General features: G+C 46.3%; 1 protein-coding gene across 1 annotated transcript in view; it reads left to right on the top strand.

Annotated features, from left to right (window-relative positions):
- LOC119184197 (neprilysin-1-like) overlaps nucleotides 1–20,847 on the top strand; it is a 312,286-nt gene that overhangs the window by 142,829 nt on the left and 148,610 nt on the right. Inside the window, exons 15-18 of the mRNA XM_075885224.1 lie at nucleotides 815–875; nucleotides 5,968–6,035; nucleotides 6,131–6,261; nucleotides 17,768–17,851. Of these exons, the coding sequence (XP_075741339.1) occupies nucleotides 815–875; nucleotides 5,968–6,035; nucleotides 6,131–6,261; nucleotides 17,768–17,851 (344 nt within the window). The remainder of the gene's footprint in view (nucleotides 1–814; nucleotides 876–5,967; nucleotides 6,036–6,130; nucleotides 6,262–17,767; nucleotides 17,852–20,847) is intronic.

Here is a 20,847-nt window from a genome sequence, read left to right as displayed (position 1 = left end):
CACTGGTGGTCTGAAGGGTAAGTGAAGCGGTGGGTGGGACCCCATTGCCAAGGAAGCGTGAACGGCGTTCCTGGATGGAGAAGCCCGCGATGCCGACAAACCACGAAGACACGTACCGGTGGCTTCCCGCAGATTATTTACTTGTCGAACTGCGCCATTGTAATGAAGGGAACAGAGACAATACCCGATCATGGGCCAGCTGTTCTTATTCTGCCTCTTCTTCCTCGATTACCTAGCATGCGCGTCTGTGCCAGAATGCCAGTTTCGGTCTTCGTCATCACAATGTGTATATATATATATATATATATATATATATATATATATATATATATTTATTTATTAATCAGATTTAACCGACAATAATGCTAAGGAAAGTATAGGGAAAGATATTAGACCTAATTGTAATGTAATTATGAAGAAAAGTGGGTGTAAAGATAACTTTGCCGTGGGCACGATCCGAGCCTGCGACTTTCGATTGACGCGTTCGATGCTCTACCACTAAGCTACCACGACAGCTCCTGCCCACGGCAAACTTATCTTTTCACCCACTTTTTTTCATAATCACATTACAATCTGGTCTAATATCTTCACCCTATACTTTCCTTGGCATTATTGTCTATTAGATCTCATTATTATTGTGTAAAAACACGAAAAACGAGCCCTTAGGTATTCACTTCTTTCCTTATATATATATATATATATATATATATATATATATATATATATATATATATATATATATATATATAGTTTGTGTCTGGCAGCGCTAGATTTATCGCGTGTCATGTCCTAATCACGATTGTTCGATCCGCAGTTGTGCCTGCCATAGTGACTGGACTCTCGACGCCTGGTATTCTGGCCCCTGATCTCAGCCCGTGAGTAACACTTTTCAACTGATTTAGGGCATAGGAGCATAACCCACGACGCCGGCGCGTGTATGTGCAGCAGTGCGAGTCCACCCAAATAGGCCATAAAAGCTGTGTCATTGAGATACGTATTTGCCTGTGTGCGTGGTAGTCCAACGAATGATGCCTTCTATTCATGGGCTTGTCACTGACATTAAAATTTTATTTGTTTTCAAGGGCACATTGACATTCACCATTGCATTTTTTCGTTTCCTTGTTGCATTTTGTTTCGGCCATGAGCGTTGTTGTTGCCCGTATTATGTATAGCAACACGAACATGGCTGAAGGTCTTATTCTCGGCGTGAAAAGGTTGCTTAGCATAAATGGTTCGAAGGCTGAAGAAAGTGTGGTGCCGGGCCCACTTACCCTCACTCTCATTTACCATTCCTTGTTATGCTGTACCCTGCTCCTCACCTGCATTTCTCTCCCTCGCTACACTGCACTATACAAGGTTATGCTCACCCTATCCCTCACCTATTTGCTATGTAATACAAAGATGTGCTATGTTCTGCTAGCGTGTTTGGGTAGGTATACGCTTCTTGGATGTGGCCACGAAAATACAGACGAAGGGAAGAAAGTACACTGACACTGGCGCTGGGTAGCTTCGACGCTTAGTTACGTGTCGAGATGACGAGCGATGCAGAATGGCATCAAGGAGGTTGGCAACGCCTTGTAGGAGTTCAGGAGAAACCCGGAGCCGAGGGTAAGCGTCGGAGGTGGAGCACGTCAACGGCCTCGGGAAGCCCGTTGCTTCAACTCGTGGACCGCGTTCTAGAGCGTCGAAACTCGGGTCCGGTCACCCGACTGCGTCGAACGCTCAGCACCGTTTTTTAAAGACGATAGTCTTTCTTGGGGACCTTCGACGCAAAAAATTTGGCCTGTCTGTCTGTATGTACATTTGTCCGTTTGTCCAGTCCAGGCATCGGGTACTTGAAACGGCCGACCCCATCCGCAGCGCCCACTAATGTTGCTCAAGGTTGAGTGTTCATGTTTGTGCAATTGTCAATTAAAAAGCAATTATTGCGCATGTCTGGGGCACCATAACAACACATAAATATTCTGCATGTGCGTCTCTTACTAGGAGAGGTATACATAAGTAATTTTAAGGACCTTAGCGCTTATCACGCTCCACCGACCATGCAACGCTTGCACGGAAAAGCGAAAGTTTCCAATGCTTTTCTAAGACGAGACGGTGGTGGCACCTACCCGTCGCCTTGCGTTCTACACCTTATCACCTCTGAGACGGGCGCGCACACCCGTCTCAAAGCCACGCGTTTTGTTTTCTAAGATAACTGCCAGATGGCGCTCATGTCTCACGTGTGACGTGACTTGATGCGTTCGTTCGCCTACGCTGCACGCTCGAGGCAGTCTAACGCAGCGCCTCCAGAATACCATTCACCGATTTTCTTGCGCAGAATATCAAATAAATGTCTCGTTCACTCTCTTCACTCGCCAGAATATTATCTTTCAATGACATTTGCAGATTAACGTGCCGATGCGGGGTCAATTTTTTTAAATGGAAAGCATTTTTTTGCGAACTTCGCTGACTTTGAGCGTATATATCTATCTAGCTGCCTACGACTTCTAGTCCTCCTGCCGTTTCGATAACGGTATCGATACCAAACTTGGTATCGCCTAGCATGACAGTATGAAGAACATATTTGACTAGTCACAACATGAAGACTGACACGTATGTCATGAATGTCATGATTTACATTTCAGGATCCAGCAGCTCTTGGGGTGGTTTCGTTCACATGGCATTTTGCAAAACTGGTGTGATAGGCCATGATTTCATGGCAAACACAAGCGGCAGATTCTAACATGAAAATAATGACATGCGTGTCATGTAACATCACTACATATCACGCTCATGATGCGCTCGCGGCCGTTTCGCTGGCGTCCCATATACAGAATTTGGTATTACGGTACGTGAATAGACGACGAGGTAATGTGACTGGTGCAAACATGATAATCATGAGTTGCGTGTCATGTAACAACATGACTACATGCTACGCTCATGTTGCGCCGGCGGCCATTACGCTAGCTTCAGTTATACCAAACGTGGTACTCCGGGACGTGAATAGATGATGAATCTATGATACTGGTGCAAACATGATAAACATGAGATGCGTGCCATGTAACAACATGACTACATGCCACACTCATGATGCGTTCGTGGCCGTTACGCTAGCTTCACGTACCAAACACGGTATTACGTGACGCGAGCGGGCGACATAGGTAAATGACACATCCGAACATGATAATCACGACATGCGTGTCGTGTAACAACATGAGACGACGGTCGCGTCTGGCGTCGTACTATAGAGTGCTCGCGTTTTGCTAACGTAACGTTGCTCTGCCTAGTGTGCGAGCACGTCAACACTACATTGGAGTACTTTGGGCCCTTCATGAAGTGCTTGCGGCAGTTTTGCTAGTTCCGCATATACCAAATTTGGTGTTACGTGACGTCAATAGATGACGAAATATATGACTGGTGCAAACATGACAATCCTGACACGTGTGTCACGTAAAAACATGCAACATATCACGCTCATAGCATGCTCACGGCCGTTTCGCAAGCTTCACATATAGTAAATTTGGTATCACATGACGTGAATGGATGACGAAGGTAAACGACACATCCAAACATGATAATCATGACACGGAAGTCATGTACGGCATCATTTACATCCACCTCGTAACGCTGTGCTGATTTTGAAGTGACATATCAACATTTCTCATTCATGCTTCGCATATCATCAACTCCCACTATACGTGGGATCTTCCAATTTTTTCTTCATTTTGCTTCCGTCGGGTCCTTGTACGCATGGTGTTGAGGACTTTGTAACATTTGAGTCGGTCAACTTTGGCTTGTACGAATCCTTAGTAGCTGGTGGATGGCGTTTTGGATTTACGAAGTTTTCCCGCTTTTCGATCATGCCTTCCACCAAGAACACCTGAGTTGTTGCAAATGTCTTGTCATTAGCTTGATGGGTACAGCACGCTGACAAGATATCTGACGGCGTGTAATATGTCATTCCTGTCGTGCCAACAACTCCAGTGATGCGCTGCCATTAGGTTACTCTTTTTAGGGGCGACACTCCTACTGACACTCCTACCGAATGCGCTCGCGATGCAAATACTCGGGCTGGAGTTCGGGATGGTCTTTCTGCGTCGCAGCTATCTCAAAAGGATCGCTATGACAGCCGTCACAAAGCTGTCTCTTACTCCCCAGGATTGTTGGTCTTGCTCTGGACTCCCTCCCGTCATGTTGGCCTGTCCTCGAAGTTCCTCGCTCGCTACAACGGGCCTTACAAAGTAATGCGCCAACTGATCGAGGTCGCTAATGAGATCGCGCCCTTGGGCACTCTATCCTCATCGTCTCTGCTGTCCACTGATATTCTACACGGCTCCCGCCTTAAGCCGTACTTCTATGCGCAGGATCGCACGCTTAATTAAGCGCTGAGACGGCGCTTTCACCGGTGGCGGCTATATTATACAAGTCATAATTAACATCAACGAATGCACCATAAAGGCAACGAAGATGACGATTGAAAAAAAGCTCGTGTTGTTGCCACTCCGCCATCTTGGTTCAAGGACACTGTGTACTCCGTGTACAATCTGTAAATATATTTCTACCCTCTCTGCCTACTCTCACCCCGTCACAATATAGATATATATATATATATATATATATATATATATATATATATATATATACCCGTATGTGTGTGTGTAGTGTGTGTGTAAAACCCAACACGTGTCGCAACATGTGCCGCGTCACTTCTTTTACCAACCCTTTCCCGTTTAGCATAGCCTGAGCCCATCCGTGCCTACTGTGTGCTGCATGCGAGCAAGTCAATGGTGTAAACTTGCCGGTGCAAATGCCGAAGTATAGTCTCACTAAGTGAGAGCTGAAAATCAAAGTCGTTAAATCCTATATTGCCAACGGTCACACATTTCACTGATTGATGAGCGTTTACCTTACATTCATTTTTTCGCTAAGACAAAACGTTCACATCACAGTGGCTTGGAATGTTCTGAACTTACATCAAGCCGCATATTTCCACACATTCAGTGCGTCTACATGATCGACACGCCAAGCACTGCAGCCTCGAGTGGCGCAGCCCAGTTCGCCTCTTGTCGCCTGTTGAACACACCTCGGCGCGTAACAGGTAACAAGGCAGCGAATAAAGCAGCCTAACCTGCGAAATACGGTAGCACTCGCGCAATTACACACGACGAAGCACGGCTACACCACCCGAGCCAGTTCCATGCGATGTCACTGCTGCAGTGTGTTCTCTCACTGACGCAGGAAGGGCTGATTGTGATTTCCGGATTACTTGCGTACTTAGCTGATGCACGCAAGTGAGCACAATATACGCATGTTTTTATCTAAGGCAACCTCGTTTCGATTGCAAAACAACATAACAATATTTATTAGTATCAGTGCCCACAAGAGACCGCACAAGACGTCGAGTGGATTCCCTGCATAGGAAGCGTGTGTATACAGCATATGTCGACTGGAGAGTTCGCTGTTGGTGGGATGTGCGGAGCATTTTTATTGTCATATAGGAATCTCGTAGTGCTTTAAAGTCTCGTTCAGCAACGTAACTGCTCAGCAAACTCATGCTCCGCGCAATAGTTTTCTCTTAGCCTCAGCCCCATACAAAGGCCTGTGCCGTGGTGCAATGACAGCTCCCATTTCAACCTTGTTTTCTGCGAGCATGCCTCGGCTGCCATGCTTTGATGTCACATGATTGAATGCCAGTGGCGGTGGTGTCACCGCAGATATGTGTAATTTAGTTCTGAGTCCCGAACTAAACAGTAGTCATATTGGTGCAATGTAGCCAAACCTGGCAATCGTAGTCTCAGTTTGGTTCTATAGTTCAATGTGCCTTTGTGGTGCATTCTTATCTTGCATGCCTTGTTGCTAAAAAGATATATCACGTGTCTAATCATGACGTCACACAGTAGCTGCTCTACGCGATTTGAGCTCTTACGTTGATGCAAAACGAACCAGTTCTTCGCATCTGCCTAAACTATTTCTTCACTGCTGCAGTTCTATCAACTTCGGCGCATTTGGCTACCTGGTGGCCCACGAGATGCTGCGAAGTATCATGTTCAGCGGTGAGGGCTTGTGTATTGTGCATGCAGTAAAATGGCGGACGGGTTATCGCAGCTTGCGCGTGCGTTACAAAGTGAAAAACAGCGTGTTCTTTCAGGTGGCGTCATAGACGTGGACGGCCGTCTCCGCAATTGGCACCTCCGGGACACTTCGGCCAAGTTCCGCATTCTGGTCAACTGCTTCGAGTCAATGCTACGTCGCACCATCACGAGTGAGCTGACAAAAAGGGTGTGTGTTGCGATGCACGTATCGACATGTACAGTATTTATGACAGTATTCGGATAAGTAAAGCTTGGGGCGATGTAGCTGTCAACGTAGCATTCATGACAAAAACAAAATAAGTAATGTGTATAAAAAATCCAAACTGCCACAGATAAGGAGCGAACCTCGTTAGGGTAACGCTGTAAGTTTGATGGGTACACCAGCGCCAAGCTGAATATTTATTCGCATTTTCATAGCCATTTACTTAGGTGGTCAAAATTACCAGAGCTCTCCGCTACGGCGTCTCTAATAATCATATGGTGAATTTTGGGGCATTAAACCGTACATGCAGTCATCACCATTTATGCAATAATCTCTATATTGCAGTTGGAAGCTACAAATAATGTTTCCTATGTTGTCCCTAGCTTCGCTCTCTGTTTATTTCTCTAGCTTGTGTCGGTAGCAAAGAAGTGAGCCGATCGATCTACGTTTGCCCCGCCGCAGTAATCTAGTGGCTAAGGTACTTGGCTACTGACCCGCAGGTCACGGGTTAAAATCACAGGTGGTCGACATTTCCGGAACCCTCCACTACGGCGTCTTTTATAATCATATGGTGGTTTTGGGACGCCAAAGCCCACATATCAATCAATCAATCAATATACATTTACGTTTATTGAACCAGGTACTGCGTGATTTGAGCACTCCGCTGGGTGCACCCATAGTGCACCAGAATCATGCCCGGAGGGAATGAACGTTTATCTGGCGCGTACGAAGCTTCTGATGCACACGGTTTTATACAATATTTTTTATTCAGATACCCAAAGGCCCAGAAGGCATTACATAGGGGGGGGGGGGGGTGATATTGGTTGGGGCAAATACTTTACAAAAGAATAAGCAATATAATACCAAAACATGAATAGAGTAAGTAAAAACAGAAACATATGAAGGTTGAACAATGGCTAAAAAAACAATCATAACAGGAAAAACAACCACAATTCAAACATTCAACAATAAATAATATTTTCATCAGAGGGGAAACACAAGTCTTGATAAAGATTTGCTTAGTGTTAGAGGAATGACTATACGTGATTAAGAAATGATCCATGGTCGACAATGTGAGTTATGTCTGTAGGCAGAACGTTCCATGCAAGAATGGCGATGAGAAGTGGCCAATGATAGAAAAGATTTGTGCGAGCGTGAATGCGTTCAATTTTGTGCTGGTGATCTAGTCGTGAAGATATATGTCGAACTGGCCTAATATTGAAAGTATCGTGGGATGATTGATTGTAATGTGGCTTATGAAAGAAGAACAACAGTGTCAGCATCCTGCGCTTTTCTAATGAAGCTAGGTTGAGTGAAGATTAATGCCAGTTACGCTTGATGTGCGTAGGTACTTTTTTGAGGTGAAACGAGCAGGCTTATTTTGGACAGACTTCAGCTTGTGTATGAGGTAGGCCTGATGCGGATTCCAGATTAAGGAGGCTTATTCTATTTGTGGGCGTAGTAGGGTCTTATAAGCTAGAAGTTTAGTCTCGGAGTTCGCCAAATGCAAATTTCGCCTAATGAAGCAGAGAGATATGGAGGCTTTACTTACACTTGCGTCTGTATGAGCGTTCCATGAAGCCTGATGATAAATGAATACCAAGGTACTTTATTCTGCATAAAGTTTCTATGGGTATGTTGTTCAATGTGTAGTGGTATAACACCGTGTTTACCAGCGTTCCGACCCTGATAGCCTTTGTTTTATTAACGTTAATTTGCACTTGCCAGTCATTGCACCATTTACTAAGACTTGCTAGGTCAGATTGAATAATAATAATAATAATAATAATAATAGTAATAATAATAATAATAAGGTTTATTTTTCATTAGTAGTTTGATGGAGGGCAGCTGCAGGTAACAGTTGCTCTTCAAAAGAGGCAGCTTGACAAAGGCCCACAGCTACCTTTTAGCACGACAGCAGTGGCAAACAATCATCAATGTGATGTCAACAACAATAACAACAACACCAAATAGATAAATAAATAAAAATAAATAAATATATAAAATCAAGTCTAAATTCCAAAAATAAAAACAGCAACCATGACAATACAGCAACTGCAAAGAAATCTTAAAAACTAAACACGTGTATATCGCGCAATTGAATCTGTGTACAGTGTAAAAAATCTATGCCAGCTTTCACATATTTATTAAGTAACGTAGGAACAATACGTGGGATAACTTATCTGTGGAGTACTTTGTTCTCGAAGTTTTTATTTTCCATGTTTCTTTATTTCGTGTTTCAAACAATGTATTATTTGGCTGCAGTTTTCAGAGGTCATGCAAAAAATTTCGACTTTCTTTCAATTCACGCCTGATTGCCAATGCTAACTTAAAATTGTAGAGACGATGTACGGGTAGTATTCCAGCCTCTTGAAACAATTCGCTTGTGTGAGCATCATACGGCAAGTTAAAAATGATTCTAATATACTTCTTTTGCATCAGGTACAGTTTTTGCAAGTTCGTGTAAGTTGTAGTCCCCCATACCAAGAAACAATAGGTAAGATGTGAATAGAAAAGTGATTTATAAAGTAAGAGATTTACCTTGTATGGTAGAACAGTTTTGCCACTGTACACCATACCCACTATGCGGGATAACTAACTCGGCACACAGGCATCCTGACGATTAGTAATCTGTTGGTAAATCACGCAGACATTTGCAAAAATCTCCCTGTGGAATGCATACCATTACTGTTATTGTTGATATAAATTAAGAACAAAATAGGCCTTAGCACGGAACCCTGTGGTACGCCAGATTTGACGTGCATTAACGGAGACAAATGGTCATTAATAAAGATGAACTGGCACCTCTTAGCTAAGAAGTTTGTAATCCACTTCAAAATTTTTGTATTTATGTTGAGACCTGTAAGTTTATGAACAAGCCGCAAGTGAGGGACCTCGTCATAGGCCTTTGCAAAATCAACAAATATAGCGTCGGTTTGATGCATGCAGTGAACAGAGTGATGCTAGTCATTAAATTATTCAAGCAGTTGCGTTTCGCAAGAATGACCGTGAAGAAAACCGTGTTAGTTGATTAAAAATAAGTTATGTTGCGTAAGAAAGTTCATGACAGCGCGTGAAATGATATGTTCTAGGAGTTTGCAGCACGTGCTAGTTAAGAAAGTTGGTCTGTAATTGGATGGGTTAGACGGGTCACCAGATTTATATATGCGAATTACGCGAGCTTGCTTCCAATCATCTGGGACGCATCCCGTGTCAACAGACTGCTGAAAAAGTGTGAATAAAATCTTACATATTGCAAGTTTTGACATTTCAAGAAGCTTAGAGCAGATTCCATCAGGACCAGGAGCCGAGTTATAGTTGGAAGACGATCCATGCAGGTCTGTATCCTATCCGGGATGATTGTAATGCCGCGCATGCTAGAATGCAGAAGGGGGACCTGAAGATTACTTGTGACAGGAGTCTAGTTCGTGAATACAGACAAAAAAATGCATTGAATTCTACAGCGACACGTGACGGAGAAAGAATGCTGCCATCCTGGATAATAAAGCCGTCAAACTCGATGCGTAATTAGGGTTAAGAATTTTCCAAACTTTTTTCGTGTCACTTCGAAGCATGTTTGAAATGTGATTAAAAATTTATTTTTGGCTCTTGTTATCTCGGTCTTGCATAGGTTCGCGTGCTCACGCAAAACGTATCTTATCTTTCTCAGATGCCGATAGTGAGCTTTCGAATATAAACGTCTCTTTTTGTTCATAGTGCTGTGTACATGCTTCGTAAACCAAGCTTTTTGCGTACTGGTGGTTACCTCGACTCTAGGAATATGCTTTTCTTTAAGTGCGATCATTTCGTCACGAAGAAGTGTCCAGTTTGTATTAAGGTCGCGTTGATGAAATGATTGTAAGCAGTTGATGGAAAAGATAGAAATATCCCTGATGAGCCCGTCTACATTCGCTCAGATATAATCAAATATTTCTTTCTATTCGCAAGCTTTTGTACAGCGCATATGACTTCACAATGCAAGATAGATTGATATGTGGAGTTTGACGTCCCAAAACCACCATATAATTATGAGAGATGCCGTAAAGGAGGGCTCCAGAAATTTCGACCACTTGGGGTTCTTGAACGTGCACCGAAATCAGAGCACACCACAATGCAAGATATTATGGTGGCTGAAACCATCCAGAACATTTACCGAAACATTATTCGGTTCCGTAGTTAATGTAAGGAAAATTGAATCGCACCGAGTGGGAACAGAAACCACTTGGTGCAAATCAAACTACGCGAGCGCGGCAAGAAAATGTTGACATTCACGTTTTCCTGCGTCATTCAGGGGTCCGCATAATTGGCAGCCAATGTTCGGATAACGGAAATCGCCAGCAAGAAATGTGGGTGACATTGGGTATATATTTTGAACAAAGCTTAAAGACTCATTTGGGTAATCAAAAAATTCGTTAAATCAATTAGGTGGGCGAGAGCGTACCCCTGTGACACAGGTATTCCGAGTGGGCAGACAGATCGCAATCCACAAGGTTTCGAGGCAAGAATCGGTCTAAATAACGTGAGTTTCTCATCCAGCTTTTACAGTGACCAGTACATCACCCCCTCTCAATTCAATGATATCTTTTCTAAACAACAAAAATTCACCAGACAAGGACAAGTCGTGATCAGAAATGTCATGTTTCAGTGCCCAGAACTATGTCTGCCGAACATGATTCTACATACTAACAGAGGTGATCTTGTTTTTGAAAGATACTGCGGAAGTTTGACACAAGAATGGGCAGATACGCATCACAGTGTCCATGCTTCCGTCACCGGGTTTTCGCAAAGACTTGACGCTTCGGCAGGGCAGTTATTTCGTTAGAAGTATGGGCCAAGACATAAATCGTGTTGTCTAGAGAGAAATCAGACGCTTTGATAATGTATCCCCATGGAAATTATCGAAGTACAGACTTCAAATTGGACTGCGTTATCTAGCGAACTGTTGTGGTGAGTAAAGGAGAGGCACGAGATGGGTGCCGAACGTGGAAGCGCGGCGATGGTGCACAAGGAGCACCGGGGACACGCGCACCAGCCACACACACGCGAGAGATTAGTCGGAGAAAAGCTCGTGGTACGCGATCCGAGCAGCAAAATTCCAGAGGACGAGCGGTCACAGTGTGTTGGGACGCTGAGCTGCAAAGATGTGGGAAACGAGCGTCGCTACCGCGACGGAAGCAGCATGACCGCCCGTTTCTTAGGATGTCGGCATGAAGAGCTCGGGAAGTTGCCGTCTACCTCGGAGATGGTTACGAGTGAGGCTGCCCGGACTTGCCGCGCCCCGCCCAGCACCCTGTTGCCGGTGGACTCGCAGCTTCCCCACATCGCACCAGGAAGGGAGCAGTCCACACCAGCAAGCCTAGCGGGCGCGTCAGCGGATGAGTCCTTGACGAGTGAGGCCGAGCAAGGCAGAAAATTGAGACAAAGACTGATACACCGGCGATGAGAGCGAGCGGTTCGTGCTGAAGAGCAACCGAAGGCGACCGTAAAGAAGTAGAGCAGCCCCTCAAGAACATGAGGACTTGACGAGTCGTCGACACCGCAAGGGGGCAACAAGTCACAACGCGACAAGCTGTATTGGGACAGAGCTAGCAGCTAGGGCCAGCGATAGATTGCGACTGAGTCACAGTCACTTTGTGTTTGCCCATGTACGAAGATTGTTGTCGAGGAATACTGAGTTGTCGGTTGTTATTAGGCTATAGATAATTTTTGGAGTTTTAAATATATTGATTGTTATTTAACGCACATTTCGTGCCTTGTTCTTGTCCGTTTTGGGCGTAATAAAATGTGTTTTTCTTGCCAGACCCACGTCTCTTCCTCGTATCTCTCTCAAATGTATCCTTCACAAACACCTCGAGATTAAAATCCTGACATTAAATCAGTGAGCCAGCCAGGAAGTTTCCCTTGTGCGGCCCAGTCACGTTATCGCCGGGAGTTGCAGGAATGGATTGAGAGACGATACTGAGAGTCGTTCGCGAGCGAAATCTCAATAAGGACGATGGCTTAAAGTTCATTGAAGATAAGAGAGAACAGCTAAAATAGGAGGCAAGACGCTCCGAACAAGAAGCTAGACGCGAAGCAAAGCATGTAGTAACGCTACACGCTTATGCACGAGAAAAACAGCAACTCAAGCGCCAACTGCGATTGGCACAAGCCGAAAGGGGCATTATTGAGGATGAGAGAAAACCTACAGAGGTCTTACAGAAGGAAGTTGGCGCGCCCGATCTACAAAGTTCGGATTCGCTTGCGCCAAAGGGCAATGAGAAGGCGTGTTATGAAAAGGAGACGAGGTATTAAAGTGATGAACCAAAAGAAATAAGCTCAGACGTGGCAGATAGTGAAAACAAAGCACCGGTTAGGGAGCTGTATGCCAGTGGCATGGAAGTGGACACGGGGAAAGAAAGTGAGACGCCTCCAGAAAATAAAAAAATCAGGCATGGAGCTTCGTTATTGAGCTTGTATATTGAAGGAAGAAGCAATTCGAAAGAAATTACGGGAAAGGAGTAGGAGGGCCTCATTCGCACATAGTTGAACGCGAAAGAGCAAAGGAGACGCATACAGCTCCAAATGTACTGAAAGGTCGAGGCACTCACCAGGACGCAAGAGAGGTCGGTAATGTTGTGAGTGGTAGACGTGCAAGAACATTAAGAAAGAATGTTACCAAAACACATTGATTTCAGAGATCTCAAAGCAGAGAAGGTGATAATAGGGGGCGACCTGGGAAAGTTGGTTTGAAAAGGCGTAGAATAAACAGAAACAGTGAGATCAGCTCTAGCGAGCGTTCGAGGCGACGGGCAGCGAGTAGGCGCAGGAAAAGCTCAAAAAGACGCGGAATGTGAAGAAGCACCGACTTAAGCTAGTTGTGTGCAGTGGAGTAATGCTTTTGCAGAAAAAAAAGATCTCGGACAGTTATTGAATATTGTACAGATTTTAATAATATTGAGTGTTATGTACAGGGTGCAGTTCTTGTGAGTGTATCCGTGTAGTGTGAGATAAGGAACTTGTGGACATATGAACAGTTGATTGCAGTATTTGATGCATGTTGGTGAAAATTTGTGATGGTGTGGTGTTGTGCGAAGTAAATATCAGTTTGGGGCTGGAGCGTCGGTTATGGCTCGAACTTACTCTTCGTTAGTGTGGGCGCCTGTCTCATCGATTCAGTGTCCCAGTAAAGAAACTTGTCGCACCTCAAAGCAGCGCTTGTTTTTTCCGAGGCCAAGGTTCTACTTCCATAGCCTCTTCAGCACCTCTTTGTGTCTTTCGGTGTGTTTCATGGCATGTTTCCCACTGATGATCATGTCTTCTAGGTATGCGCACATGCCTGTGATGCCGGGCACAATAGTCTCCATAAAGCGTTGAAAAATGGCTGGGGCTGCAGGAATTCCAAAAGGAAATCTGTTGACCTTGTATAGTCCTTTCAGCGTGTTCAGGTTCAATTCCTTTACTGTCTCTATCATCACGTGAAGTTGCTGGTATGCTTGTGCCAAATCCAGGGTGCTGAAAACATTGCCTCCCCTCAAGTGGCTGAGCACTGCATCGGTTGTGGGAAGTGGGTAGTCTGCCTTCTTTGATACCAGGTTCACTGTGCTACGGTAGTCGCTGCATATTCGCAACGAGCCATTTTTATTCCGAACCAGTACGAGAGGCGCTACCCAATCCGAGTGCTGTGCTGGCACGATTATATATTAACTTTGCAGTCGATCCAATTCAGCTTCTACAGCTGACTGCAGCGCGAAAGGAACCGGCCGTGCTTTTAGCAACTTCAGTTTCGCTCCTTGAACATGTCGCTGGAATTTTGCCCTACAGAAGACGTCAGATGGTCGTGGATAAAAGTGAGCCTTAGCATCTTGACTGTGTTGTTGTAGCTCACTTGGTGGGGCTGCTTGGTTCGATTGAGTGGGTAGACAATGTCATAACATCTGTTCCCCGCACAGCGTTGGCAGATGAGACCGTTTATTCAGTGCGTCTGTAATGTCGTTTGCCTCGAAGAACAACTATGGCCTCCCATACCAAGATCTGTGGGAGCCGGAGCTGTCGCTGAATTTAGGTGGCCGGCCTAAGTCAGGCGTCGTCATGTCATTTCCTTGACGTCGTTGTAGTGCCAATGAGTCCAGTCTTCCTCGTCGCCAACTGTTACGTCTGTACAGCTGCTTGTGGCTGTGGAAGTTTTAATTTATTAATACAGGGAACGTGAATAAGTGCAGAAGCGTCGTTCATGCATTGCAATCACTCCTGGTCAACGTTAGACACAACGCTCGCGCTCGTACGATTGCGCCAGTGCAGTCGCGCATGCACATCGTTGTCGTATTCTAAGGCAACATGTGAAAAAACTGCTTTTGTGTTTTATTTGAGCTGGGCGTCTCGGCCACCACCGATGTATTTTCTAACAATAATGACCGTCATACCACGTGAGCTTCCATCCCCCTACCCTTCTGCATTGTTCTTTCGTGTGTTTGGAGTGTACGCAGCAGGAGTGACGTAACTGGCGGCTGGCTGTCGTTTGCGCATCGTCTTCGCAGTTGGCCAGGAATGCGGTCGCGACATCGGGTGATGGACATATCTGGGACCTGTGCAACTGCCTGCAGTTCGACCCCTTCGTGAGTGCTGGTCGCAACCTGAAGACGAGTCGGCGTGAGTGTGGGTTCCTCGCGCCGACGGCCAAGTTGCTGTTGCGGGAACGGTAATGACATGAAGTCGTCGAGCCGGGCAGTGCAGCAGCGTCGACCAGCGACGGTGTCTTGGTGCAAGGACATTTTAGATGCGACGCAGCTTTTTTTAATATCCTGCGTAACTCTGTCCATCTGTGGCTCCGTGCCAACATGCCGCACCACGTTCCCCCCATCGCAGTTGTTGGAACGACATCAAGTAGGTCAAATCGGAGCTGCGCGTTGACGCCACTCTCTCCCTTATCCGCAGCAGCTGCCGGCTCCTTCCAACACATCTAGGTGGTGTTGCTCATGTCCGTTCCCAAGACACTTCTCTCTTGCTTCATCCTCTCCACCTCCCGAAACGCTCGACCGCATGTCGAATGGAAGCACTCTTTCGGCTCGTTTATCTGCGATGAAAGTTACACGAAACCCATAACCCGCCTCCCGTGCCTTTGCGTTTAAAAAACGTTTACTCAAGCAAAGGCTACGCCGTATTTCGCTTCAGACCGTTCTTCCAGCACCCGCGTCGATGCCCGTTTCAGCCTGGTCAACGGCGTGCGCACCGCTGCTGCTTCGCATCCCATCATTGTTTTCTTCGGGGAGTTGGTTCATGATTTTTTCGGACATGCGTTGTCATCTTTCATTATAGCTTGTGTGGCTGAATTCTCTAATAATTTTTTTTCGGTATATGGCTTGAAACAAAGTTGAGAGGTTGTGGGCGTGCTATCAGCCTTTGTAAGGTCGTTTGCGCCTGGTGGCGCACTCCTGTCCCACTGATAAGCCGCATTTAGAGATGACAGCGCTGAGCGGGAGGTGGCGCAATGCTTGCACGTGATTTTCATCTCCGTCATCATCATTATGATTAGTGCACCAGCAGCGACGCCCTGCGACCAGGTTAGGTGGGCGGACAGAAAAGATTAGAGAGGCTCTTTTGGCGTGTGGCGGTATAGGCGCGCAAACGGGTGCCTCTCGCAGTGGGTTCATCGGAACGGCACTGCGGACCGTTTCCCGTTGTGGCGAGTCGAGCGTTCGCGACGCCGCCTTCGCGGTACTTTGTTTGTCCTCATGTTTATTTAGTGTTTGTCCTTATGTTTATTTAGCGTATGAAAATATTGTGTAAGGTTGTTTAGTGTGTGGATCACTAGTGATGTATTCATTTGGCTGACAATATGGACGTTGTAAAAGTAGTTTAATAAATGTGCCTTGGTTTGGTCCAACCTTGCCTACTGTGTCCGTTTGCTCCGAGAACGTGTTTCCCATTTCGAGGCCCCACAAGGTTTTAGAAACAAGAGCGTTAATCTTGTGGCATACGCAATAATGTGGTTGATTCGCTTATACATATATGCGAGAAAAAACTGTGTCTAATAAAACTGAAGTAACTTCAGCGGGGTTCTTCATTCTTGCCCTCGTCGTGACTGCGTCCTAATTTCCTATTACCGCGATACACGGCACTTGGGGAAGCCCTTTCTTCATAAGGAGCTCGTTGATTGCTCATATTGGGCAATTGTTGCGTGGTACATTGTTTTTGTTAAGGGATGCATCTGAGTATTTGCTTAGAAATACTAGCAGCTGGTTCAACTGTGCTCGTATAGAGCTGTTTTTCTACCTATTTTTGATATTTCATTGCTAAAGCTTAATTGCTAAAAGCGTCGTGCACGCACAGTTTATTTCTTTGTTAAAGGGGGAACGCAGTCATCGTAAACGCTTACGCCTCGCCCGTCACACGAATGTCCCCGTTTGCAGTGTCGAAGGTAATTGCTAGCGGAACCTTGATATTGTTGGCTGTCTTTTGGTTACCTGTAGAGGGTCTTCCTTAATTTGCCACTGTCAATACACATGTCTGTGAAGTGCATTTCACTGGAATGCGTATAGTAAATCTATAGTTAAGAAAACTCGAAAAATGCCACCCAGACTACCGAAGTGAGGGCGCCATTTTCCGGTAAATGCTAAGTGGGGATCGACGATAAAATCCGAACCACACGTACGCTGTGCGAGCGCAAGCGCGTCAGCGCGCATCATACTCCGGGCGCGACTCGCAAGGAATGTCCACCCACACGCGCGCGCGCTTACCCTATAAGCAGGCGGGAATAGTGGGTGGCGCCACGTACTGAGGTGTTTGTGTGCTTCGAAGTGAGTTATATGAACTTGAACACTCTCCATAAGTGCAGGTGGTGCCGGACAGAACCATACCGCACCATTTAGCACGGCCAAGAAAACATGAGTGCTTACACGAGTGCACTGCACAACGCGTAGTGCATCGCCGGCAGCTACGCCAATTCCACCGCGACGCGATCGAGTCTAATGAGGGCTGCTAGTTGAAACTATTCAGCACTAAAAAGCTTGGCCAGACAATCACGAGAACACACGAGTGCATGATGTGCATCGCTACGATGTGCACGACACGACGTGCGAAATAGAGCAAAGTGGTCTCATGCAGTGATATATTACGGCGAAACATGTATGATTAGAGCTCGTAAATGAATGCATATGCAATGTGGCTGTGAGTGTACTTGTCGTGTACAATATGCGGGGCTCTAAGCGCGGCCAGCGCGGGCTAGGCGCGCGCCGTCTCATGGCCGAAATCAGATCTCCTCAGACACTCGCGTACGCAGAGCGTTTAGGCGCACAACTTCGCATGCGCAGCCCCCAGCGCGCGTACCACGCGCGCTCAGGCAGCGTACGTATAGAGCGTTCGTGTGGTTCGGGCTTTAAGCCGAACGTGAGAGTGTGCGCTCACTGCCGCCTTTGAGGAAAAAACTTAAAGGCAGCGTGAAGAAGCTTGTTCGGACAATCAATGAACGCATTTTATCGAGAACACGCTTCGAACAGTCTCTGACGGCGCGCAGGTGGGCGCCAGCAGCTTGGCAGTGTCGCAGATGCTCAGCCGGGAGCTCGTCATCGGCTCGACCGCTCTGCCAGCGGCCTTCAAGGTCAGTATTCTCATGATATTGCCACCCGGCAACATTCTAGTGGAGTGTGAGAAAGTTTTACGCGGTGAATGGGGCTCGCTAGGGTATTTTTTTAAAGGGCCCGCAAACCACCAACAGACGCTCGCGTGCTGCTGTCCGTGCCTTTCCACTAACGAGAACAGTTAGCATGGCGTCAACTGACGCTGCCTGCAGAAATACAAACGACGCTGCGTATACTAGAGACGCTGTCATTGGGCGAAAAATATCCTGTTTTCTGCTAGCACATGCACGCGCAAGCTGCGTTTCCACGTCGGACGCTGAGGAAGGTCGTCAAACCAGCCGACGAACGCAGTTTAGCGAAGGAGAGACCCGAAGGACGGCTGAGAGAAAAGCAGTACGTTGTCAGGGCTCAGTTGGAGTGATACGTGAGGAAGTCGAAAATATAAAGAGAAACCGGCGCTCGGAACCAAAAGGCTGCGTTGCGCGAGAAATAAATCTAGGCAAGGCTGATTCGGGACAGGGTCACCAACTCTCAAACTTCATAAGGGAGAGAAAATTGACTGATTGATATATTGGCTATTCGATCATTCCAGCGACTATAGGTGGCGCAGCGGAGGGTCAAAACAGCGGACGAGACGGTGATGTCGAGAGCGTTTACGTCAGCGTCGCAGAGCGTGAAGACGCGTTCAATGGTTTATGACTTCTGAGAGACCGAACTTCGCTGCAGTTTTATCACCGTGTGACAGCTTCGGAGCACCGCTACATGACGCCGCCTGCGTCGCTGAAATGACCGTATAACTTTCCAAAACAACCATATGATTATGAGAGACCCCGTAGTGGAGTGTGAAAACTTTATTCACTTCCTGCAGGTTTCCGGGCTGTATTCCCGCCTAGGAGTTGGTTGAGAGACTATGTCTCTCAGCAGCTTCCTTGGCCTGTTCGATCGCCCAGAGTTGATTATTAGGTTTTGAGTTGAGCAGCCCGGTCCGCCAACGCTCCCGAAGGTCCTCATTGGAAGCCGCGCCTCTCATACTGCCAGTTAGTGCCGGACACTCCCAGAGAATATGCGCTAGCGGGGCCCTATTACTACAATACTTGCACGGATCGGTCATATACAAGTCGGGGTAAATGTTTTTCGTAATTACGGCATTAGTGTAGGTGCCTGTTTGTAATTACCGCCATTGAACGGACTGGGCCTGGTTGAGCTCGGGGTGAGGCGGGGAGTATTCCCGTCCTTGAAGTCTATATTGTTGGATAATGTCGTTGAATTTGGTAAGTTTATCCACCCACTCCCACTCCTCCACGAGAGAGTCCGTACGGGTGGTGTCAACCACTGACGTTGCCCGGAACGTGAGGCCTCGAGCCACGTCGTGCGCCACCTCGTTAAGATTGACCTCCGTGTGGTCGACGGGTGTGTGGGTGGGAAACCAGAGAATGCATGCAATTTGGTCGTCAGAGCGGGTTTTGCCTTTAGCAAGGACTCTCAGTGCCACTAGATAAATCCTACCACTTGCGAAGTTTCGGACTGCTGTTTGTGAATCACTGATAATATACTGGGCATCGGCGTGAGCTATGTCGAGCGCGACAGCGACTTACTCTGCTGTATCCACGTGATTCGTATTGATTGAAGAGCTGGTTATGCATTTGTGCGTATGGTCTACAACCGCAGAAACAAAACGATGATAGTTTCGATAGCGCGCTGCGTTGACGAAAACCGCCTCCTTATTGCTTTCTTAAGTTCGGAGCATAACTTTGGCTCTACTGATTCTTCTACCTTTGTTGTGTTCAGGGTGCATGTCGTGAGTTTAGTGCGGAGTTTGCGTGGTATGTCGCATTTTATACCATGCTGTGCGTGGTAAAAAATGACGAGACTGTCGAGAATCTGGCGACCTGATTTCGTATTGCTCAAGCGCTCGTACTGCGAGATCTGTTGCGCTTTAATTATTTCTTCGAGTGTGTTATGAAGGCCTAGTTTAAGAAGGAGTTCCGTACTGGTACTGTGCTGAAGCCCTAGAGCCTGTTCGTAAACTCGTCTGATGGGCCCGCTGAGTTTAGGTCTTCCCCCGCGAACCATCGATGGTAGGCAGTGACATAAGTAATGTGACTGAGCACGAAGGAGTGCATAAGCCGGAGAATACTACAATCCTTCATGCCCTGATGTTTATTACTTATTATTTCAGTGAGTCACATCGTTTGCGCAACTTTGGCTTCTAATTTGCGGCTTGTCTCACCATTTGCGCCTTTTCTTTCAACCAATTGTCCTAAAACCCGTATTTTATCGACAGTCGGCATGACGCGTCCATCGGCTGTCTTCAGGGTAATGTCTGTGTATGAGCTTGTTCGACTATACTGTTTGGGTGGTCTGCCTCTGAATTTTGGGTGGTATAAGAGGAGTTCGGACTTCTCCGGCTAACACAAAAGCCCTGTTCCGTGTAGGTATTGTTCCACTACGTTTACCGCTTCTTGTAGCCGTTCTCTATAGAGCCATCACTGCCATCACATATCCAGAGGGTAATATTGTCTGCATATATGCTGTGATGAAGCCTGGGAATCATGGACAGCTTTGAGGGCAAACCGAGGAGAGCTAAGTTGAACAACAAAGGAGATATTGCGGAGCCCTGTGGAGTTCCTGCGCTTCCTATGGGTATCCCACTTTGACTACAGCTTGTCGGTTTGTAAGGAAGTCGTGATTATAAATATACGTTCGAGTTCCGAGACATAAAGCGTTAACCTGTTGGAGAAGTGTACTGTGTGTAACGTTATTGAATGCTTTCTTAAGATCTAAACCAAGTATAGCTTTGGTTGAGGGAGTCATGGTGTCTATGATTTGGTGCTTCAATTGAAGCATAGTGTCCTGGCAAAAAAGGTGCCTTTGGAAACCTAACAGGGCACGGAAGAACCTAATTGTCTTTAATCGAGCTAAGAAGGCGTGCTTCATGAGTTTTCCTACGAAGGAAGTTAGAGAGGTGGCTCTAAGGTTGTGAATGTTCAGTGGCTTCTCCGGTTTGGGGATAAGA

Source organism: Rhipicephalus microplus, unplaced genomic scaffold, assembly GCF_043290135.1.
Source record: "Rhipicephalus microplus isolate Deutch F79 unplaced genomic scaffold, USDA_Rmic scaffold_90, whole genome shotgun sequence".
Classification (NCBI taxonomy): domain Eukaryota; kingdom Metazoa; phylum Arthropoda; class Arachnida; order Ixodida; family Ixodidae; genus Rhipicephalus; species Rhipicephalus microplus.
The sequence above is the reverse complement of the archived record's forward strand: the minus strand, read 5'-3'. Positions and strand labels throughout refer to the sequence as shown.